Source organism: Chaetodon auriga, chromosome 15 (assembly GCF_051107435.1).
Source record: "Chaetodon auriga isolate fChaAug3 chromosome 15, fChaAug3.hap1, whole genome shotgun sequence".
Classification (NCBI taxonomy): Eukaryota; Metazoa; Chordata; class Actinopteri; order Chaetodontiformes; family Chaetodontidae; genus Chaetodon; species Chaetodon auriga.
The window spans coordinates 2,047,882-2,073,029 of record NC_135088.1 but is presented as its reverse complement, the minus strand read 5'-3'; the positions used below and the strand labels follow the sequence as shown (position 1 = coordinate 2,073,029).

General features: G+C 44.7%; 1 protein-coding gene across 4 annotated transcripts in view; it reads right to left on the bottom strand.

Annotated features, from left to right (window-relative positions):
* The window catches only part of LOC143332655 (polypeptide N-acetylgalactosaminyltransferase 10-like), an 80,107-nt gene that overhangs the window by 45,326 nt on the left and 9,633 nt on the right, over positions 1-25,148 (bottom strand). For all 4 annotated transcript variants that reach the window (XR_013078233.1, XR_013078235.1, XR_013078234.1 and 1 more), the window contains exons 2-4: positions 9,075-9,177; positions 8,188-8,326; positions 2,626-2,792 (exon numbers count right to left, since the gene is read on the bottom strand). Coding sequence is in view for 1 of the 4 variants with exons in the window: in XM_076750351.1 (XP_076606466.1) it covers positions 2,626-2,792; positions 8,188-8,326; positions 9,075-9,177 (409 nt within the window). In the remaining 3 variants the exon portion in view is untranslated. The remainder of the gene's footprint in view (positions 1-2,625; positions 2,793-8,187; positions 8,327-9,074; positions 9,178-25,148) is intronic.

Here is a 25,148-nt window from a genome sequence, read left to right as displayed (position 1 = left end):
GCCTCTGAGTGCAGCAGCATCGCACACGGCTGACCTGTGTCTTTGATTAAATCATGCAAATGACGCAGGCTGCTGCAAAATAACCACACGGAGCTCTACACACATTAGGCTGGTTGGCTGTAACTCAATATTCTGCCTGTTTATGAGAAAGACTTCAGATGACAGGGGTTCATTAATCCTGTGTGTCACAGCCTGTTTTACAATGCCTTTTTTTTTAATTCAGCGGTTCATGTGACGCATTTCGAAGGACATGCTGCTGTGTCACATTTTAATACACGATGTGACCATTCGTAACGTGAAAGGCAGTGGAAGTGTGACTGGAAATCATGTCAGATTAGTGCGATCATACAAACAGCTTCAGCCAAACTATTCTTCATTAGTTTCTCTCGTCGTATTAAGTACTCGATCTGCTGTGCAACATCCAGAAAACACGATTTCCTCGAAAGGCTGATTCTTCTTTCGCTCAACTATTATCATCATCTTGCATCGCTGTGATTGGCTCAGCTGTTTCAGAGTGATGAGACCAGTGATGTGATTGGCTGAGAGTGGATTTATTACATCAGCACGCTCTCCAGTCCATGTTCCTCCTCACGGGACCCTTTTGCACTTTGACCTGCTGAACATGCATGAGCCAAAACAGCAGTATGCGAGCCTGATGTGAAACAGGGCCGTGTGCGTCCGTCTGAAGCTGCAACACCGACACACACGTGCACACACCACACGTGCACACACCACACGTGCACACACCACACCTCTGAATGTCTTCCTCTTCTTCTCTCTATCTCTTGTATATTATATATTAACATCTAAGGAAATGGAAAAGTGAACAGGAAATTATGCCTCTGGCGTGGCGGTGAACCAGCCTTAATGATGGATATCTTGTTCTCTCCTCCACTCAGACCCCGGCGATAATATTGCACTTGTCCCCCGATTTATTATGCAAGGGTTCAAAACTGCATTAACTCCGGAGTTCAAGCTGATTAAGCCGCCTGTGTGAGAGGAGCGATCCAGTCCAGAAAGCGGATTTTCCTCTTCGCTGACCTTGCTAACACTAGCAGGGTCACACAATGCCCTCATCATCAGCATCTGCTCAGAGGTCACTGCAGTCTTCAGCTCCAAACACAATAATAATATGATTTAAATGTCCCCTGTGTGGAAGCTGGAGGCTTCGCATCGAAAAATATTCCTCAGTTTTGGAATGAAATCACCAAAAATGTTTAACACCATGTTTAGTTTTTTAACAAACCCGCTGAAGTTTAAAAAGAAAAATTTATTGTCATATCGTTTTAAAAAAGTTAACTAGTTCTAGCAACTGGGTGAGGATGTGACACTCATTACACACCAGAAAACAAAGGGATGAAACAGGTGATAATTCAGCTATTCCTAGATATTTACCACTCGTGGGGCAGAGTAATTGAAGTGCGGCCAGCTGACGGTGGCACCAGACAAAAGATGACAGTCACACAGCGCCTGGTTCAGTTCCCCTGCTGTTGGAAATGTGCATGTTTTTTGTTGACAGACGTTTTCTGCAGACTTCCACATTTGAGGATAATATATTTTCTTTCATAATATTTTGGATGGAAAATGCTGGAAGAGAAACTCAACAAAATTGAATTAAGGTTGAGACATCTAAAAGGATTGTGGTGAAGAAACATGGCTGAGTCTCTTCGTCAGACAAGGCTGAGCCAAGGCTTTATTTTCTGTTCATCTCTGTGACTGTCCACTCAATTTTACTTATTATAGTTGGAGAGCAGGCTTCATTTGATGTTATGAGACAGTGACAGTGCTTATGGACACATTGTGTAATCGGACAGGTGTAATTAATGTGTGTTGTGTCCACTAGATCTGCAACCACGTCTGGGTTTATTACAGTGTTTGTTCTTGTGCAATCCTTTTTCACACCCTCTGTAACTCCACCTCGACTACACCCTCCCGTGCAGGGTGGAAAGCATGTAAGACCCAGCAAACTGTACCAGGAAGAAGCAGCACCGCAGACCAGACAGAGTGGTGAAACAAGCACTTCGCATCTGCATGTAATGTTTAGAATCTCAGGAATGTTAAATGTAATGCAGATCACCCTGCAGACCTTCATGGACCACTCTCAGTGACAGAGGTCAATGATGAACGTCCATGAAATCAGACCATAGCACGATGAACTCACTAGTGTGTATGTGTGTGTGTGTGTGTGTGTGTGTGTGTGTGTGTGTGTGTGTGTGTGTGTGAGACGTACAAAAGCAACAACGTCTTGAGATCACATTTGGGCCTCTGCAGAACCTGGCTGATGCTTTGGTTTCTGAACGCCTTATTATTTGTGCAACAGTCACAAACACTTGCAAACAAATGACTCAGTGGTTTGTGTGTGAGAGCAATGTGAGTGTGTGTGAGTGTGTGTGTGTGTGTGTGTGTGTGTGTGTGTGTGTGTGTGTGTGTGAGAGAGAGAGGAAGAAAATGCCACACACCTCTAAAAGTCTCAGTTATTACTAACAAGCCGGTGCTGACTGCAGCTACGTTCATGTATCTGCGTGAATGTGTGGGTGAACAGTGGCGCAAGTGTGTGTTTGATCAATGATGTGTGTGTGTGTGTGTGTGTGTGTGTGTGTGCGTGTGTGTGTGCTTCCTCTGTACCTTTGTCGCTGAAGTCATCGACCAGGATGACCTCTGCTATGAGCTGCGGAGGAGAGCGGTTGAGCACGCTGTGAACAGTCCTCAGCAGCGACGACCAGCCCTCGTTATGGAACGGGATGATGATGCTGGTGTTGGGCAGCTTGTCTGCGTACAGCTTCTGTTTACAGCTACACACACACAAAACCAAGGAAAGAAATGAGAGAAGGAAGCAGACCAGTGTGTCATCTCTGCTAAATCACAACCACATCTTTAGCCACGCTAGCGGTGTGGCTCCAGGGAGGGACATCCTGGTTGGTCCAACACTTGGTCCATAACGAAATCTAGCATCTGGGTATATTAAAGCTCAGTTAACACACAGGACTTGGACTTTCATTCCACCAATCAACATTCAAACAGAAGCATGAAGGAGGGATGAATATGCGTGACTAAAGGCCACTGACTGATCCTCATTGTTTGTCTGGAGAACTTCTTTTATTTTTCTCAAAATACACCTTTTACTACAGTGAGTGTGTTTCAGTGTCTGGATCGTCTTCATTCATGACATTTCAGCTCTGCAGTCTCCAGCAGATAAAGGTTAAAAGTAGATTTAGGAGCACACTGAAGTGATGAGAGCAGCTTGAAAATAGCAAACAATAAAGCTAGTTTGAGTCAGTGACATTTACTTTGACTTTTGAATATCTAACAGTAAATAAACCGCGGGTGTGCAAATTAGCATGTGATGTCATCGAGCAGCATCGAGCAAACCTTCAAGCCCAGCTGCTTTCCATAGGAAACAGCAACACTGTGTTGTACTGTCTGACACATCTGGAGTGTGCTGTTCATGAGCCTCAACTGAGCCAAAGCTCCACAACATGGCAGATGTGTGATGCACGAAAGATTTAGGGTGTAATGTTTAAGGGTGCTAGCACAGCACACGTCCTTAATCAGAATCGGAAATGTAATCACCAAATGTAAAATGTATAGAAATGTAAGAATTCTACACAGTACAGAGAAATAAAATATGCTGCATTAAGACACATTTGCACATGTTGCACAGTCATGGCAAATACTGCACAGACTGCATGGTCCGTAGTTGGGGGGGCTGTAGTGCTACAAACAGTGTGTGTGCGTGTGTGTGTGCGTGCGTGTGAGGGGTCACTGGCTACCATGTGAGGTGGGCGATGAGGATGAGTGAGGGGGCCTGGATGGGTTGTTGATGAGAGTGATGGAAGCTTTCTGAGGACGCGGTGTGATGGCTCTGCCACCGGCCCACCGGCCCACCGGCCCACCGTCCAGCTCTGGCATCATGCTCAACACTCACGGGCACTTACTCCTGTCCTGTGAGCCACCTGGCTGGTGAGGACACTCTATGCTAGCTAATGTTAGCTAACGTTTGTATTCCTGAGCCTTCACCAGCGTATGGAGCAAAGACTCATGATGAAGTTCATTTTAGACACATTTCATATGAGCCCCCTTTATTGGTTTTGGCTGTATGATCTTCTTCTCCATCTTCTTTCATAGGTGGTGTAGTATTTGACTCCCTTTAATATAACAAACATTTCTCTGGAAATAAGTTCAAACATTTCCTATAACTGTCATTAACTGTGCTTCATTTGCATTTTCAAATGCTAATGGGGAAGATAAAAAAATCTTCTGGAGCCGGTGAGAGAAGCCTTTCACTGCTGCCCCACCTGAACAATGTGTTGCTCTTTTAATAAGGTGTAATGAAGCATACCACCTGCTGGCTCGCCCTTCCATCCCTTCCTCTTCTCTCTCTCTCTCTCGGAGAAGTCGGACAGGAATCTGTAGAGACAGTAATTATCTCAGAGTCTCTCAGGCCTGTCTGCCTGCCTGAAACTTCCTCTCTGTCTGTCTGTCTGTCTCTCTCTTGTCATTCAGCCAGTGAGTCGGAGTGAAATGAATGAATGAATGAATGAATGAATGCTGCTGGGAGGCCTGGGCCCGCTGAGGACGGATGTGGCACCTGGCTGTCAGACGCCTGTCACTCTGCTGTCACTTTGACCGACCGAACAGACACACCTGTTCCCCTCCACCATTCAGCGCGCCGTGAATCCCCCCTCCGTCCCGTGCAAAGCCCATGGGTCTCAGTACGGTGGCTTGTTGCTGCTTCCTTGGAGGTCAAAACCCTGACAAGTGCTTTCTGTGGTTTGGTGAGAGGATTTCAGTGTTGGACACATTCATCCAAGTCGTGCTCAAGAACAAGTTACGAATGTTTGCTTCCCATAAACCCGAGAGCCTGCTCATCAAGGACTATTATTAAAGAGAATAGCAATGGTTGCATCCCACAAAACATGTCCCACAGTGTTCCACAACAACAATCACAAAGCTTGTAATTGTTATCTATTGACTGCTTTTAATTGTGGCAATATCAGCTGCACCTTTAGGGGGTATTCAAATATGGATAGTTTACTTTATTACAATTGTTTTGGGGGTTAATGCTAAATTGCGTTTATTGATTTGCTCATTTTACATGAGAAGAGGCTTTATCTGTTGGAACAGCGGTGCACTTTCAGCATATTCCAAATGCTTTGTTGATGCAATCATGATCAAACGGCAGTAAGTAGCGGTGTAAGTGATCCAAAATCGTCCAAAAATGTTCTACATACAGCAGCTCAACCTCTGAAAGGACCCGATCATTAGCTGCTCGGGTAAATTTTGAGCTTCATGACTGGATGTTTCTCACCTCTGGATTCTCTCCACATTAGTGCTGTGCTGGGAGAAAAGGGACGATGACTGTTCAAATAACTCATTTATCTTCAAAATGTTTCGGAGAAGATGCTGCTGTCCAGAAGGCATGGGAGTCATATTTGATTCCACACTGGCTCTGAAGCTGCTCCACCTCAGACCTCACAAAATTTAACTCCTTAACTTTGAGAACGTACAAATTATTTTCTCACATATTCATTTGAAATAATGTGCTGCGGTGTTTGCTGAACGACTGGTGGAGGATGGTCGGATGACTGTTTGGAAAACGTGTTTGGTGGATGATGCTTCATATGGTCACATGTTGCAGGAGATACATAGACACGAGGGGCTTAATGTGAGCGAGAACGAGGAGACCTTGAGAGAGAAAACATTTAAAAACTGCTCTCCACATGAAAGAGACGGCGGGGTCAAAAAAAAGGCTCCTGTCAGGTAGAGGGAAAGCGCTGAAGGCTGATCCGCGATGAACTGGGTCAGCAGGTCTGAAGCTGTTTAGCAGACGATATTTATAGTGTTGCTGGTGTGTTTATTTTCAGTATTTTGTTCTTTAATGAGTCAGAGGAGGGCTGGAAGAAACCCAGCAGTCTGTACTGTAGCCACAGGTCCATATGGCTCATCGTCAGCGTCTGTTCCCTCACGCTTTAATCTGCTACATGTTGAGCTCAACGTATACCTCCTGGATGCCTCAGGTCCACTTTCAAAAGGGCAGTTCTGCCTTGTTGGTTGGGAGATTAATGTATAAAGTGGAGATTTTATAGATTTTACATTCAGTTTGACAGACTCAGTTCAACAGTATAAAGATGTGGTATAATTGGCGTGCTAACGTTTAGCACACACGCGGTTGACATGCTGACATTGTTCCATCCATCAACAGCTCTTCCACAGCTTATCTGGGTTGCTTTGGTCGCAGGTTAAGCAGGGCAGCCCAGTCACATCTTCAAGCTTTTCCTGGGGGACCCTAAAGTGTTTCCAGGCCAGATGAGATACAAATCCCTGCAGTGTGCCCTGGGTCTGCCCCGGGGTCTCCTCCCAGTCCCAGGGAAACATCCAGGAGGCATCCTGATAAGATGCCTGAACCACTTCAGCCGACTTCCCTCAAAAAGAAAGAGCAGTCCCTAAGGCTGAGCCCAGCTACCCTCCAAAAAGCTTAGTTTAGCCAATTGTATGTGTTATCTTATTTTCTCTATTTCTAAGCAAAGCTCATGACCATAGGTGAGGAATCAAACTTAAATCGACTGGTAAATTGAGAGCTGAGCTTGAATGTGAGGTTCCCTCTGCACAGCACTGAGTACAGTCCAGTACGACACCTTATCACTGAAACACCAATGAAATGAGTTAATTGTCATCTCACACGCTGAATGAACAGTCACCAAAATCACTCAGGGGAACACGCTTCAAGCCATAATGCTCACAGCAGGTGTGATGCTGTAACAGGCTCCTTGCCATGAAATTTACTGAAAGCATTCATGCTCTCCAGAGGGTGAGCACTTCCTATATTTTAGTGGATGAACTTTCTGCAAACGCAAAGCTTGAGGCCAGCATGTCAGCAACACACACACGATATCTCAGTCCTTCACGCCTTGTGCACAGAGGGGAACATCAATGACACTGATAATTGCTGTCAAGAACACAGTTTGTAAGCACATGTGTTGGTGTTGTGTTGGTGTGCAATCAGCCTCTGTCAGCGTAAAGCCACATGTCTCCTGTGAATAGACTGGGCAGGTTGATAATTGGACCAATTGTTCTGAACATTGCTGGCTGTAATGAGTTGGGACAGATCCAGCACGGAAAAATAAAGGTGTGAATAATGCTCTAAGTCAGATTTGGTGTTTGGGCAGAGTTGCCCACCGTCATCCCACAAAACACAATGCTTCTCATTTTCAGGTGATTAATGGACACATACATGAACATTTATTCCATTTATGTCAAAAGTTCCTGATAAATCCAACACACTGGACCTTTAAGAGCATTTTTTAGGTATCTGTAAGCGAGTTGTTTCAATGCACAGGTTTACTAATTAAACATTCACAATGTGTGTCGCTGTAAATGATCAGCCATTGGATTCAGTTTCTGTTCTGTCTGTCCTTAAATGCAGATTCCCCTGATCAGTCCTGTGGCCTCTCATCCAATCGTCAACCTCACTTTGTGGGAAAAACAACCATCTGCCACGAAGGCCTGGGAGTCCGCCGGTTTTCAATCCAACCAAGGAGCGCACCAGGTGATTCATTTTTTCCTCTCCGGTTGATGGAGTGCCAATCTGTGAAATAAGCTGCTGCAGTCTTTGGCTGGAATGAAAACCTGCAGACTCTTGGCCCTCTGTGGCCTCTTCCTGTCCCTATTCAGATGGAACTGCTCACACAAACACAGATGATTTATTTTTTTGTAGAAAAACGGTAGTTTTGCCCGAGGTTACAGGGCACTTTACTGGAAATGTTAAAAGGAAGCGTTTTCTGTCGGGTCACCATCGCACAGTCCATAAAAATGACAGATGTGGCCGATCGAGGTGGGATGAAACTCACCAACGTGGTCTAAAGTCGAATTATATAAAATCTCATGACAAATCAACTGCAGTGACAGAGATATGGCTGGAAATGAGACAAAACTCAAACTCTAAACAGACGTTTTTGTAGTCTGTCCAGGTGTCCAGCATCTATCGCATCACAGAATTTGTATCATCCTGTCAGCTACTCTCCAAAAATGGAAATGCATCTTCACCTTAACAAGCAGTCCAGTGTAGTAATAGTTGTGCTGCAACTACCACACTTAACAGTTTATCTCGCTCTGCCTCCATTGCGTCCCTCCCTAGATAAACACACACACACACACACACACACACACACACACACACACAGGACTCACTTTGGATGGCGGATGTCGGGGACGGAGCGGTTGAGGGAGATCCGGTCGCTGACGTAAATGTTGAAGCCGTTCTCCCTGTAGGCCTGGTCCACCCGGTCGGCGTCCGTCAGGGGGAACGGCTTCCCCTGCTCGCCGTTACCTGCGACAAACACACACAGATTTAACTAACGAGACACCAGCACGCCGCACCTCCTCTGCAGACGCACATATTGCATTAACAATGATAGCCAACTACTACACCCACGTTTAAAGCAACCTTTAGATTAATTTACCAACCAAACAAAAGGAAGCACAGACACATTAGTCTGAAAGCCTGGTCTGGAGCGAGAAAGCTTGAAGGACCTGATGAACCACGATGAGATCAATATGAACTCTAATGGCTGAACTGCGTGAGACAATTTCATATTTTTACAGCTTCACATTGTGCAGATTTATTACAGGAGAATCGGGACCTGTGAACAGAAACAACCCTCATCATTCACAGACATACGTGTTTCATTAAGCAGAAACCATTCACTTCCCTCCTAAAGGGAACAAGCGTTTCGCCTTTAACGGCTCATTTCAGGGACAAACCCATTTTGACTAATTTACAAATGTATTTGTTTGTATAGAAGCTGAATTCCCTGACCGGAAAAGAAAAGTGAGTTGGTGATTATTGTAGCAGGTATAACTGTATCTATAACAGCAGAAACTCGGTTCAAAGCACATGTACAGGGAGAGCAGTAAGACCCAGAGAAGGAACAGGACGGAGAGCCGTTACTCTGAGTGGATGGGAATCCTTCTTGTGCCTAACTGAACATTATGTACATGTTGAATATATCATGCAGATCTCGTCTACATTTGACAGAATATCCATGAGGAGAGACCATCAGGAGGCTTGAACCCACCAGATCGAGATGAATCTCTTTTGATTGCTTCGTAGTCGTGCCAGTCTTTCCTCCGCACGCCGTCACGTCCCACCTGAGCGTCCTTCCCCACTCGGTTAATCCCCTGGAGGCACATACAAGCATGCAGACAAGCGGTCATGATTGCTGTCAAAAACAACGACACACTCCTTCGTTTTTTGCATACACAGTGCATCACATTTCTGCCATCATTGTCCAAACGCACCAAACGAACCAGTTAGCAGACATTGTGAAAAGGATCATCTAAATTTGGTAATTTCTCAAAGCTCTCACATGTCACAGCACCACTGCCTAACACTGCTTTATCACATGACAATAACGTAGCTGATAAGATGTGGTCGACTGGTAATTACTATTTATTATCGCTGGAAAACCTCTGTGTTAATTTAAGTTCATAATTTAATCTTAAGACATCTCTTTCCCATTATCAGAATTTTAATTTAAGGCACCACATGTGTTTGACTCCACAAGCCCACAACCTCCCACCCCAAAGCTGCAAAGGTGTGACCACCTAGCTTGCAGGAAACACTGAGAAATGGTCAGTTATAATGTCAAATAATGAGCTCAAATTTGCGAAACCAACGGCGTGCACCTTTAAGAACCGTTACACAGTTACACAACAGTGCAGCACGCGATAAGGCATTTTTTCCGGTACTCTGTCAGTATCAGTGTCAGCGTAGAGATTTCTCCAGAGCATCAGACTCTCACTATCCAACAGCGTTCTGCTGAGAGTTTATCCACAGAAAGTGTGCTCTTCTATTTCATGCTTGACGACCCTGTGAGGAGAATATCAATGCTATGACGCACGACTCCGCGGAGGCCTTATATACACAACCACACACATGCAGACAGATACACTGCAGCTCAGCATACAAAGGCAGGGGCTGTTTCTTCTTCCACTTAGTCATTCTACACACTGAGTGACTTTCAGTGACTCTGCATCATGAATTACAGGATCACAGCACAATGGAGAAATAATTAGCTCGATGGGAGGAGGCAATTAGTGAAACACTTTAAGTACAAATGGCACCACTGACTGCATGAAATACTGTGAATTATTAATCAGACTCCTGGCTTGAATAACAAACTGATGTACAGTATATATACACACAGAGAGATCTGGTTTGAGGAGACTCGGTATGTTTGTTGGTTTTTTCTTTGTGCTGTCGTATTTCAACCTTTTTGAAGGCCAAGTTTTAGACCGTGACGGGCAGGATGTTGGATTGGATTGGACTGGGTTAAGATTTGAGGTAGGTTTAGGTAAAAGTCAGGTAAAGCCAGCTTTGAACTAAAAATATGAAAGCTGAAGTTGGCTAAGTGTAATTAAAGGAGGATTTATAGCTCTGCGTTAAAGAGGCGTGGCGTCGCTTAAAGGCTTATCATTAAAGCTGCTGCAGATTGTGGCCATGGCAGCTACAGGGATACCTTGGACATGGTAAGACTGTGATTGGTCAACGTGGGCTGCTTAGGTATCTGTCTACACACTGCATTTCGAAACAGCTAATCAAATCTTGCACAAAGCAACAGCATCAGTGTGCACGGCCACACTGAGTCAGACACCAGCCTGCTACACAACGAGAGCCGCGGCCTCTGAGCAACAACCCACATTAGCTTTCCTGCTCTCCATCTCCTTCTCATCTACAGCAAATTAACATGGACACACACCTTGTCCGGCACCCTAGCTTGTTGAACAAGTGACCAAAAAAAGGTTCATTTGGGAAAAGTGCACTGCTGCCATCAGTTTTGGGCACCAGACAGCTAATTACCTGCTCCGCTGCAGCACATTACAACAGCATGTAAGCATACCTACAAATTTCAGTGCGCCTGACAGAGGCTGGCGTGGATCGTACTCCTCAGTACCACTAACGACATGCTGTCTGCTCATGAATACACAGCACAACAGCACATTTCTGCTTCCTTTGTCTTTAGCCGCTGACAGTGTAAGGGCGCGACACCCCACTACAGCCAAACTTCTGTCTTCCTTTTGATACTAAAAAGCTATTCACAGTAGATTAAAGAGAAAGAAAAACGCTCACATTTTTGACTAAACGATCTCAGTTCACTGTGTAGCTTCGTCTTTTAGAAAGACACTGAAGTCCAAATTGCTTCTGATGAGCTTTTGGGGGGAAGGGGGCGGGGGGGGGGCATTTTCCCACCAAACTTACTTACTGAGGGAAGTAAGTAGCTTTGAGGAAAGAAAAGGTGCCAAATGAGTGTAATGTTGAGAGACAGTGTGACCAAACCATCTGGAGAGAAAGCAGCACTGCTGACATTACAAGTGGCTAATTTTGTCTTCCAATATTGCTGCTCAATAAACTTCTAAGAGGCACACCCGACCACCATCTGATCTGAATTTGATTACAGGTAAATCTGCATTCTCACACTTGATATTGTCATAACCTGAAATGGAATTCACTCAGCAGCTATACTTCAGGGTATTTTTGCATCAAATTTCCAAAATTCACCGTTTACTTTAAATTCTCATTCTCTTTAAATGCTTATGCACCTATCCTTTACTGCCTTAGCATCATTTCTCATTGCAGTATCTGACTGTCTGGGTCATCCTGACACCTAGAAAACCTTGAATGCGTTTCAGCCGTTTGTGTGATGAATGTATAACCTATTATTCCATCTCCTGACTGGCCTCTGCTCAGGCTCAGAGATGCTGTATAGGAGCCGAATATAAAAATCCATTCGGCTCCCCCTGCTCCTTTTTCTTCTCTTGTTTCATTCTTTCTCTCCCTTTTTCCTCACCTCCCTCCCTCACCCCCTCTACCACTCTTGTTCGGCTCTTTCTGTCACAGGCAGACACCCTCAGTGTGTCATACAAGGAACTGACAAGCAGCAAGAGTCCGTCTGTGCAAATTTATACTAAAAAGAAGCAAGATTGTGCCGCCCCATTTCCTCCTGATTAAAATTTCAGTGCACGTCGCCATGATATTCCTCTGGGGCTTTTCTTGCTGCTCAACAAGACCTTGAAAAACAAGACAAGGAGAGAGGAAAACTTTTCAGCTAATGTGTGCACATGTTTAGTTTTGTGGAAGCAGAATGTAGGCGGGTGAAAGTAATTGAGACAGACAGTAAAAGAGGACGAGTATGAAAAAGACAGAATAATCTCGAGGAGCAGATGGGAGATGCGATCACATGTGTGTAATGAAAGTGGGGTAAGACAAGTAAAAGGACTCTGCGATGGAAGGTCTTAAATTCACAACACACTCTCCCGTAATAGCCACTTGACTTGCACAAATTTGAGATGTTCTCTGGCTGAAAGAAAGACTGCAATACAGGCTCAATATAAACTCAGCTAACCAGCGAGGGGTGCTGTTTCGATAGAGGAAAAGTCAGGGATCATCAAAGCTACTAGAATTCATCACGTGGGGGGAAATTAATATTTTCATCACAATCCAGCCAATAGTTGTCGAGATTCATTGTGGACCACAGTGATGGACTGAACCAACAGAGCAACATTGCTATTCCTAGCACGGCTGAAACAAGTACACCAAAGGTTCATCTCTTTCTTAACAAGGCTAAAGGGCCGAGCGCACCTCGTGTAGGAAACACAAACAGGGACTGGTCTATTTTCATGCTTGGAGAGCAGATCCCTGTGGCGCATGTGCACCGCTTACGCGCTGCCCTCACTGCAGCTAGAGCCACTTTCATTGATTCTAGTGTTAGTCTGAGTGTTAGTGTTGCAGCAGCCGCTCTGCACATGTTACGTGTTCAGGGTAGCCAAGCCAAGTCTGCAGCCTTGTTAACAGCTCCGTGAGACTGTTTAGACAAAGTGATGCTTTGAGCCAAATGCTAATATCAGCATGCCAACATGCTGTTTATGACAATGCTAACATGCTGATGTTAAGTAGGTATAATGTTCACCATATGTGTGATGTTCACCATCATAATTTAGTGTGTTAGCATGTTGACGTGCTAATTAGAGGAGAGGCTGGCAAAGCAAGTCTTTTCCATCACGGTCCTTGGTGCTGGAATGATCTGCAGGCCAAGATGAAACTTGAGTCCCTTGTCTGTTTAAACAATTTTAAACTCAGAACAATGGAAGTGGCCACTGCTCGCTGCAGTTGTTTCAAACAAATGACTAATTTAATGCTGCCTTGTATATTGTATTGTAATATTGTATATTGTATAGTGTTATACAATGCAGCATTGTTATGCTCATTGTTGGCCTCATGGTGGTGTTAGATGAAATGTCAAGGGATCGCCAAAGTGGTGACAATTCATCCTGATGATGTATGAGTGTACCACATCTAAAAGAAATCCTGTGAATAGTTGTTGAGATGTTTCAGTAAAAGCCAAAAATATCAACTTGTTCATGGCACTACAGGATGTCAGGGGATCACTAAAGTCAGTGGTTTTCATCATCTGAGCCATGTTAGGAAATCCAAAGGTTGTAGCAATGCTGCACCAAACAACAAGCAATCGTGTCATGTTTTGCAGCAGCTGCCATATATGAAAGCGATCAAAAAGGATGACAAGTGGTTTCTTATTTTACAAGCAAAAGGTGGTGGGGTGCCACCATGCAATGAGAGCACAAGTCCTGGAGCAGGAGAAGGCAAAGGTGATAAAAATGCAGGACAGGACGTCGATGTCCTGGAGTCTGTCCATAAGGCTCTAAATCCACTTGCTGACTTCGCTGATGCCCTTTCCTGGTGAGGCATGCGTGGGTGTGTCTCACCTGGATCCTGCGCTGCAGCTCTTCAAGAAGGACGTCTTGAAGCCAAAAGCCGATGAGTCATAGCTCACCAAGACCATCAAAGCTGCTGTCATCAGCTGTCTGAATGAGAAATATGATGATGCTGCCACTGATGACCTCCTGAGCAAGGCATCCCTCGTTGATCTTCAGTTCAAGACCCACTACATCAAAGATGACAAGGTTGAGGCCATGAAATCCCGAGCTGTAGCTCAGATGCTGGATAAATGTCAGAGCACATTGCGAGCTACTCTCACATTCAGATCTACTGCATCGGGGGAGGCAGAGGAGATGCTGCAGCGAAGAAGACACTGGGCAGCTTTTTCAAGAAGTCCTACTCTGTTGCTGCTTCTGGTCTTACAGACCCAGAGACTATTGACACTGAGCAGCTGCCAGCTAGTTCCTGATGCAGACAGCAAGACCAACCCCCCTGGCATGGTGGAAAATCAAGTCAACAACAAACCCCAGAGTGAGCCTCCTGTCAGAGCAGCACCTGTGTATTCCTGCCACCAACTCACCCTCAGAGCGGGCCTTTAGGACTTGTGGCAATATTGTGTCCTTGAAATCCAGACACTGGCCAGACGAGTCGTTCTGGCAAAAAACCCAAACAAAACAGGAGTTCACAAAAGATGTGCAGTAGCTAAGAGACGTATGACGTGTGAGTGAAGACAAACTAACACAGGATATGAGTGTTTGATCCTCAGAAGACTTTGCTCTGTTTGGTAGATTAATTTGTCCTCAGTATACACACACAATGTGTTCTTGAAACTATAATTTGTTTACAATGTAGAAATCCACATGATAAAATGTGCAGTGAAGTAAATGTAATGCGCGAAGCATGCTCAAGACGATCCCACTTCCATCTCTGCCGGCTCATAAGAATGCACATTCACAGCCACGCGCCAGCCCAGATGAGGCATTGAAACGGAGCTCAAAATAAGGCAGTAGCAAACACAGTCATCTGTTTCCCTGCTGTAGTACACAGCAGAGTATTGCCCTCCTCTTCTCTGCTAATCACCATCATCAGAAAGCCGAGGCTCCATGCTGCCACAAACTCATTCCACTCTGGGCACTTTTCTGCTCTATTAATATTCAAAGCACAGCACAAACACACTGATAGGACACTGGAGGAGCGATACCATGATCCACACAGGCTGTGTTGTCTCAATCCAACACGCTCTCATTATCTGACGGGCCCCAAATTGTCTCAAAAGTGAGGCGACACAACAGAAATCTGTCTTTTAAGCTCATATCCTGCTAATAGTATAGATGCAGCAAGGCAAAGACATGAGGACGTGAGCTGAGAGGACAGGGATGTAACTCACATCACCTGGCACTGTGATCCCTCATTAAATTTAATGTAGCCTTTTAGTGGTCTATTTAACTGATGACAAAAGGCCACATGTCAGTCAGTGTTTGCATACAGACTCACAAAAAACAGACAGAGAGTGTCGGGTAACAAAGGTGTGGATGTGTTAGCATAAGACATGGAGACAGACACATGCACGTGGTCTAATCTACCTAAAATAAGACATTAGCTCAAAATTCAAGAGCGGTCTCCTTCAAAGGACGCATCCTGCACCGGGTCAACACAGTATTCACCATAGATCCAGAGGGTCTAGGGGAGGGGGGAGGCTTTCCAAAGCTATCCCACAAGCCAATCAGCACTTCTGGCACCGTTAGCATTGCAGAGCCCATAACTGATGGTATATTCAGGTAGTCCTCTTCCTCTCGTAAAACATAACAGCCAGCTTCCCTGAAGTCGCCAACAAAGTAATAAAAGCCAGGGTACAGTCTGCCCAAGTTGACAGGATGAGCAGAAGTTTTCCAACTGGGAAACGCGCCTCCCCAGAGGGGGTTCAGGTGAACTGTGTGAGGGCTGTGGAACCAGAGATCTGAAGCGAAGGTGCTGTGTGAGGTGAAAGGGACAGCTACGTGAAAACCCTTATTCCTTCTCAGATATAACTCAGTCAAGTCTGAACACAGAGACAAGTGTTTTCCGTGGCCATGAACCGGTGACCAATGACGACCTAAACACCAACACCTGATAACTAAATGTGATGATATTTCTGGATTTTAAGAGTTCATGAGAACCGTTTGAATGCAACAACAAACAAGTCACCAGTGCAGAAGGGGACTTTGGTATAGTCAAGACATACACGGATTTCGTTTTCTAAATTCAGGCAAAGGAAAGCAGATCTTCTTAATAACCGTGTGGATGATGGAATGGGAGAGTATTTCTGAGACATTACAACATACTCAGTCCTGAAATGCAGACAACACCTGAATTAGGACGTTACGAGAGGCCCTGAAATCACTGTCAGTCCCCGGTCCATCAGTTTTCCTCCTGGTGACCTCGATGGAGGGATTTGCAGATTATAAAGAGCCTCTCTGAAATGCTGGCTGCCTAACCTCATTTCCATGCTGCTGTGGTCTTCTGTTAATCTGCCCAACAGCAGATTATGTTTGCTATTCGGTCAGATAGGGTGGGATTGGCGATGCTGCTGTGGCTTTAGGCTCTCAGCAGCTGTTGCGGGACGTTACGCAGTAATACAGCACCAACATGCCAGAGAGACATGGACCAAGCTGCTTTCTCCAGTAAGCGTGCTTTCTTTGACTCTCAGCTAAAGAGTATCTTAAAGGTTGTGTTTTTAGCCTGAAACCTTTGCCCTTGTGCACTGTTGCACTTCTTTTAAAATGCAGTATTTGATTCATTTAATGATTGCCAATACAGGCATATGTTCAATGAACTCTGAGCTGAATTTCTTGTATGAAATTTGATAGTCAAAGTTTAGTTTTTGTAGTTCACCATCCAGTAGCAGCTGTAAAGCTTGTCTGCAGTTGTCCTGCATGTCAACAGAGGGCCACTGGTGTCTTTATTCATGGATGCTTAAACACTACATTTGAGATCTACTTCACAATTTTAATCATTATTTGGCCAATCCGGATAGAAATATGAACAATACACTGTCCTTGGTTCTGCTTCAGTTGCATTCAGGCCCACCTACGAAGTATCAGGCGCAAATGCTCGCTGCTTTCAGAGTGGTCTCTCATTTTTAGAGGTACAGTGCTCAGGTAATATCGCTGTCATCCATGAATGATCACTTTAAAGGTGCTGCTGAAAGGAAGGAGATAAATAGGAGCTCTGCAGAGTAATAGAGGGATTTTTTTTCTCTTCCTCTTGTTTACAAATTCATTTTCTTGCCTGCTGCTCGACACCTTCAGCACTTAGGCTTGAATGAAGGCCTGAGGTGTGAAGTATACACCTGCATTACACAGAGAGCAACTGTGCTTTCCTTCTTGCATCTGTTCTATATTTGTCACCAAGTTGTTCTGTTGTGGAACTACAAAACATACATTTTACTTTTCTTAAATTTCTTATCAGTCTTTGTAAACTACTGCCTGTTACACCATCCCTGTAACTGCTGAGGATTGCAGTTTTGCAGGGAGTTTTAAATGCCCTGAGTTGGACCTAGCGGGCTGAACATCCCCTCAGGCTGCACACAATTTCTACTGCGTTTGATATTATAGATGAGAGTAGCAGTGCCTAAAAGGCCCAATTTGCAACGCCCCTTTTCCATTGCATTTATGCAATACAGGAGGAAAAAGAAAAGACAAGGGAGCAAGTATGATCTTGACATTTTGGAAATAGGTTACCAACCTTTAAACATTTCATGGTGACTTAAAAGAAGGTTAATATTTATAAGTCTTTGGTAAAACTGCACGCCTTCATGTACACTGAAACAGTCCTTCTGTTCATAGCAGCCGTTGAGAGATCATGTTCCAGCGGAAGTGACGGGGGACAAAATCCACATTCTTCGTTCCATGAAAAAACATATTCCAGAGTTAATTTGATGCTAATGTGAGGATCTTCCAAAGCTAGTCTTCATGAAATTTCCTCTGAGATTCCACAGTTCGCTTGCCGAGCTGATGTGGACAGATAGAAATGCAAAGGAGGAATTCTGTACTTGCACACTGAAGGTAATTTTGGTAGATATGCACTTAATTTGAAGACCTGTTTCAATGTTACGTAATATGGACTGAACAAATTTGGTTTATAATAGATTGAACGGTAACAGCTCTTAGTGAGATATTATTCTGACATGCAACAGTACAGTCCAGACTGAGAACACGAGAAAGGCGAGAAGCCCACACTGAACACTGAAACATGACAGAAAAATTCCCATCCCAGGCGATATTTTTGATACCAGTAATAACCAGTCCAAAGCATCCCCAAAGTGAACCGAAAGCTATTCCTGAACCCAAAACTCAGTACTACATTCCGGCAGTCCAAAGGCAGGAAAATAGTTTCTTGGGGTTTCATGGGAAAGTTTGGGTTGTGGCAGAAGTCCATTTGACACTCAGCTGTAGCTGCTTGAATTTTGATGGAGCACTGCATTTTCATACATGGCAAATGTACAGAAGATAAAACCATAATCCTCTCTGCAGGAACTTCTGGCTGCCTTCGGCGTACTGGAAGGGCTGATAAGAGCAGCGCTGCCCATTCATTCTCTGAGGAGGAGAAATCAGACCACCTTGGGTCAATACTCCCCTTTTCTGTTTCCTCTCTTCCCACTGAGATGTGAAAGTATCCTGGAGCAAGAAGAGGACACTTTTCTGTTCTTTTTTACTTCCACTTCCTGGTCTGTGAGATCACACAGATCCACCTCGAGCCCCAGAGACACAATTACCTGTCTTTCCTGTTCCACCTCACTCTCTGCTCCTCCTCCACCTCTTCCTCTTCCTCTCCTCAACCACTTCACAGACAAGTCAATTTGCCCTGACTGTCCTGGCTCATCACACAGAAACATAACCAACCAATCCTCACCTTCTAAAAATAGTATCCTGCACCACCACAGCGCCTCCACCACCACACCAGCTACAGATCCTACAAGCTGTTGATCCAACTGTAAAACAAAAGGTGAATCATATCATCTCCTGCAAATTGGTTCGCGTCATACTTTTGACTTTTCTCTTACGCTGTCCTCCATCTCTCCGGTGAAAAGTCCAACTGAAGGAAATCATTTGTTTTAAGATAAACACTATCCTGAAGGTGTGATGACTCAGACTGTGAAGAACTAGTGGAAGTACAGAGAGAAACTAAATAAGCAGCAAAATCTTAAAGGGCAAAGGAAACAAAAAGGAAAAAAATCTTCCTGAAAAAAACCTTTTGACACTGTAAAGAAAACGGCGGCTGGCAGCAGCTGCATCGCTGAACCCTTTCTGGGGTTTGGAGTTGTATTTTTCTTAACCCTCAGAGAAATACTGAGTTACAGAAAAGCCAGTTGGGAGTTTTGACTGTAGATATATTGCAAATCCCTGCCCATCCCCTGGGCTCCATCTCCACTCCTCTTTGCTGCTGAAGTTGAGGATCTCCGGCTGGAGATTGAGGCACTGAGACCTCCCTGGAAGAGAAGCCCAGCAGGGCTGCCACACAGCGTCTCATCTCCCAACAGAAGTCATTATCCACAGCTCTGCTGCGACCAGAAATACCAGGCAGAGGACTGGACAAAGGCCATGACAGATGGCTGCTTGTCTGCCTTCTGCAGGCACAGAGCTGTGCTTAATTCTTGGATGCACGACACGGAAACGCAAATGAAAACTGGCAATTTTGAGACTTTCATGTCGTGTGAAGAGTTTCACCCCTTGCAGGATGTTTATTCTGAAGAAAACCTGCGAGTCAGTGTTTATCTCAACTGCCATCAATGCCGACAACGAGCCCTTAACATACCTGCACCAGTCTGCTGCAAAAGCAGCGCAATCTATTAAATGTTTGAAAGATTTATGAGATTTTGTTTGGCAGCACAAAATTGATGTTATTCTAATCCCTCAACACAGAAACAATTTCTAAGTATTGAAAAGTAAACAACACGGACGCAGCTGAGCTCGGACAGATGTGTATGACAGAGCATACGTTCACCTGCTGAAGGCAACTCGGGCAGTATTGTACAAGGGAGATTACACAATGGCATTCAAGTTAAAAGTGAATTTTAACAGGAGACACAGTGTGATGGATTTGGAAGGGGCTTCAGCGGTAATTTACAGCTATGTTGCCGCTGCCATGATCACAGCTTCCACTGGCTCCTGTCCAAACCCATCTGAGCAAAGTGCTGTTCAAATAAGCTCCTTATTATCATGTCTGACTGAGAGGAAGCAGAGAAATACTGTACGCTGGTCATTAAGTGCTGAGTTGTGGTGCTGCCAGCTCAAAGAGCAGCTTCTGTCCCGCCAACCCTCTCCTAACGTCCCATGGTCCTTGGATCTAATGCAGACCAGGGGACTGTCCTTCAGGCCTTTGTAGGGTCAAGGCACAGTGATGGAAATAATCTTCCCTGCGTTAGCAGCATGGTGAGTAATTCTTCGAGGGATGCTGCACATCACTGTCCTTGGGGAGGACAAGAGAGAGAAATTCCAACACTGAGAACTTAGAAGCAAAAAGCCTCCATCCACCTGTTCACATGTGTGTGTATTTTGATTTGCAAATGTCAAGTTCAGTGAAGGGAGCAAGAGAGGAAACCTCACATGGGAGCCACAGGAAACAGAAGCGCCGCCCGCTTCCTTTTCTCCATGCACCGCCAGCTAATCTGGCAAGAAAACACACTGATAAGGTTACTAAAAACATCAGCTGTGTGATTACAGAAGAGCAGAGGAGCAGAATCGCTTGTTGAGCGGCGCAGATACGTGCACATCTGCTTCTGCACATGCGAGAACTGAGCTATCGCAGCGCTTCCACCTCCTGTGCGTCCCCGGTGTCAGGAGGAGCAGCCAAAGACGGATCCCTCCTCCAGGACAGACATGCAACAGATGTCTTATTTACAAATTTTAACACTCAAATATTTTTAATAAGTTTTAGTTTAGTTTAGTTTTGTTTGGCTGAGGTGGAAAAGCGAGGAGCCATCTGATGATGGCTAACTGAAATGATGAAGTTGTGAGATTAGCAGGAAACCACTCCAAACGGTCCAATTGTAAAATGACAGCAACAAAAAAAAAAAAAAACACTGCAGAGAAAAATTCAGATGGAAAGCAGCCATAAAATATCATGAAGAGTTACAGCTCTTTTAAAAATCGTTCAATTCATGCTAAATTGCCAAACATTTCAGGGTTGCTGCTTTCCACTGCAGCTATTACTGAATCTGCGTTTGGGCTTTTGTCCTGGAATTGAGAGCACTTGGCTGATCACCCATTCTGTCATTATATGAACACAGATTTTCCCGGTTACCCCCATCATCTGCTCAGTGTTCCTGCAAGTAGCAGCCAGGAGCATGCTTACCTCCCCCTCCCTCACCCCATCACCCCCTCCCTTGGCGTCCTCTCTGTAAGAAGAACTCGGAGCCTCCTCTCTTCATGTTGCTGCTGGGTTTGGCTGCAGTCAGCACGAGAGGCCGGGTACCACCGAGGGGACGGGGGACAGATGTGGCTTACATAATGATCAGCAAATCATTTGTCTCAGCAGTCCTAATCCTGCTAGCGTCCCTCCATACTTCTCCCTACGGCCGCTTCGTCCTGCTGGGCCAAGCTTTACTGTGCCATGGCAAGCCAGAGAGCTGGAGGCACGCTGCTCCTTCCCAGCACTGGTTAGGAGGAGCGAATCAATGAGATCAGCAGGGAGAGCTTTTACAGCTCCACTGGAAGGTAATTATCAACATTTGTCAGTGAGGGGACAATCAGGCCACAGGATGGTAGCTTGGGGTTCAACAGACAAGCAGCCAATATGAGAGCAGAATGTGAAACAAAGTGGGCAAAGGCGACGCTTTGAGAACTGCTAGACGGACCTCTATTCAGAGGCTGCTTCGTAATGGAAAAACACGCTGAAAATCTACCAGCTCGTTTCAGCCCGCTGTCTCACATCAATGCGAGGTAATGGACAAGCGTCAGTTCACCTGGGCAGCACAGACCCGGAAACAGCAGCAGAAATGACTCATTAGACCCGAGACTAAAAGGCCAAAAGAAGCCACATCCTTTAAAAGCTCCATTCATACCCACACTTAACTCCAAGTGGCATCGAGCCGTGCAGATTGTTTTTTATTTGTCCACGATTCAGCAAGAGATTTCTGCAGCTACCCCAACTCAGTGGAGGTGGTGAAGTGGTGACTACCTTAAAATAACCCTCAACAATAGTACTGACATGTTTAGTCAACTGATCTAAGTACTTTAAATAAATATCAATGCCAAACCATTTGTAGGTTCCAGCTACTCCAACTCTGAAATTGGCTGCTTTTCTCTGCCCATTACCATTAGAAACTGAATCCCTTTATAACAGACTAATCTAAGCTCAATGGTCAGTTTACTCGCTTTCACAGGCTTCACTCAGCAAATGAATTAAAGCCTTCGGGTTTTTAACCACGGGTTTCAGAGCTAGCAAAGACAAACACAGGCGTCGACAGGCTGCGTACAGAAATCTGAACTCTGTGCACGGCTATGTTCCACTCAGGGCCAATGAAAAACTAGTGTTTTGTTTTTTCTTAATTTGAGTGAACTGCCGCTTTAAGAAACGAGACACGTGAGCTTATTACAACTGCAGGGCAGCCTTTGTTCTCCAGAGCCTTGAAGAACAATTAACGCTTTCGAGAGGTTATACAGGATCCTGTGGCATCAAATCCACGAAGGTCATGATATAGTTTCACAGAGACGGTGCTCAGATTCTCAGTAAAACTGCAATACAACAGCTCAGAAAAGAAGCAAGTGATAAAACTGTGTGCACATCCTGAAAGATCAGAGAGCTCTGCCTCGCCTTCTCAAACATCCACCAGACCCCCATGCAGTGCAAAGGTCTGAAAATACTGAATGACCCTCTTTGACCCTCTTCCCAAAGGGAAAAGACTTGATATCAATGGGCTCCTTTCACTCCATTGAAATGTAATCTTTTGTTGATTTTTTTCGACTTCAGTAGTTTGAACTGCTGCCAGTGCAATTAGAAACTTGTTGACACTGGTGACATACTGATTCTTTTCAGTGGCAGCACGGTAGAATTCTACAGCAGCGAAGGATGTGAGTTATTTTCCCTCAGCGTGACATGTTCATCACGAGCTTAATTCACGTGTCAGTCACACATCGGTAGCTCAAAGCAACTGCTGCAAATCACATTTCCACAAGTAGCTACGCAAGTGAGTCACCAATAAGCAGAGTGTGTCACCTTTCCTCGAAAGTTGACGTCCACCATTTTCCTCTGAATGAGTTCTTCAGGTAAACTATGACATTTTACAGCAGTATAAAGACGCCACACACGTCACTTCCTGCACCACTCGAGCACCATTTGCTAACAGGCCCAACAGAACGTTCATGCTACAAACAAGCGACATGAGGCAGTCCGGCTGTATTCCCACTCTGAAACTGTAGAAAGCTACCATGTTAGCTCTGTCTCACCATTCGATCCTATGCAACCCCGCCGAACAAAACCACAAGTTCTAGAAAACGCAGTAGATCTGGAATGGTTGGGACGAGTGGACGCTACAACTACGCTCCATTGAAACCACAACAGTTTGCCACCCAGCTTCCTGACCGGCTGAATAAAGGATTAACATGAAATTACATCAAATAAACTGTCTTCAACTGAGTACATGTGGAAAAGGAATCTGGACTCTGACTTGTATGCAAATGAACAGAAGCTGCACACTGTAGTTTTAAAAAACAACACACAGTTCAATTAATTTGAGGCATAAATGTTCAATGACAACATCTAAGTATGTCAATAAAACCAAAAGTCCTAGAGTTTTAAATGTGTTATCCAGGGCAACTGCAAAAAAGAAAAAGTAAAAATCCATCCAAGCCTGCAGTTGAGTGACAGCAGCGTTAATGTTGCCGTTAAAAAGGACTGTTTACCCAGTACGTTGCATCAGCTACCACCTCAGCCATTCCCCCAGCTTGGAAAAAATCCCAGCATTTATAGCTCGTTTCATTTACCTTCTCCTCACCCACACAGCTTGTCTTTTCACGCATCGTTTTACAACCCCAATCAATGCCAATGAAAATATTTTACAGGATGAGGGAAAAAAGGAAATTTGCCTTGATTATGATCCAAGATGAAGATTGGGGGGGGGGGGGGGGTGAATGCACGCGTCTGAAATGATCAAGGCCTCGTAAATACTAACAGTGACATCACCTGCTGCTCCTTCGAGTGGCTCAGTGAGGAAGGCCACGGTCTAGCAGAGCAAGAAATGCTGCCATTTCTCCCGCAGATAGCACGTCAATCTTCAAACAGCTGTTCTGAAGTGCTGGTGTGGCTGCAGCCTGATTGCTGAAAAGCGCTTTAAGACTAGAAAACGACACCGACCGGCTCAGCTCAAACCATTCCTCTGAAGCTCTCTGAACTCTAGGAAACATCTATTGCGCCACGATCTGTCAATATGAAACGAAGCCGTCACACTTCGCAGAAGAGGGGGGGCGACAGCGGCCAATCGCGAGGGAAGAAAGGTCTCATTCTGGAAACTTGGTCGTTTGAATCACAGCTGTGGGAATGTGGGTGACGAAGGCTGAACAAGAGCTTACGCTACGTCAGCAACAGCGACTGAGCGAAGAGCCGAACCCTCCGTCGCCACGTTGACGTTCACACACACAGAGCAGATCATTCTGGGTAATCAGGATATGACACTGAAAGCATTTACAGCCCCACACCTGCTCCAGCAGCCAGCCTTGCATTAGCACGTTTATTAGCAGGATTTTCTCAGCTGTTGTTGACAGCAGATGGAGACATCCGTGTTTATGATACAGTCCAGCGCCGTTAAACCTCAAACTCATCCTTCAGTAAATACAACGCTGTTCTAAGGACAGCGTGACGGTGTGAAGACTTGATGCTCCAGCGTTGTTGACTCAACTCGCCTCATCAATCCACCGACCTGCCTGGGAAAGGAAGCAGCCTTGAAGTAGTAAAACCACCAAGAGTCGTAATATTTACACAATAAACATATTAAACTGTTCTCATCTCCTCTTTACACAAAGGTTTTGACAGTTTGGGATTTAAGTTTCGTTTAGTTTAGTTTCAGATGTTCAGTTTAGATTGAATTTTATATATTTAGCTTTATGTAGTTTTGGTTTGTTTTTGTTAGGGCCATGTGCAATGTGTCAGCATTACGAGATACGTATACAGATGAAATATGTTTACAAAATGTACTGCCACAGGCCTCAAATTTAAATATTTGTGTATATGTTCCATGTACATGCTGCATGAAGGGAAACAACGTTCATTTTTGCAAATGAACTGCAAAATGACAATAAATGAACCTCAATAAGTAACTGTTATATAACCAAAACTGCAATGAACTTTATTTTATTTCTATTTGCTTTGTATTCTAGTGACATTGTTTCAGTTTAGCTTTAGTTTGAGTTTTTTAAACAATAAAAAAAGCTGCAAATTTTCA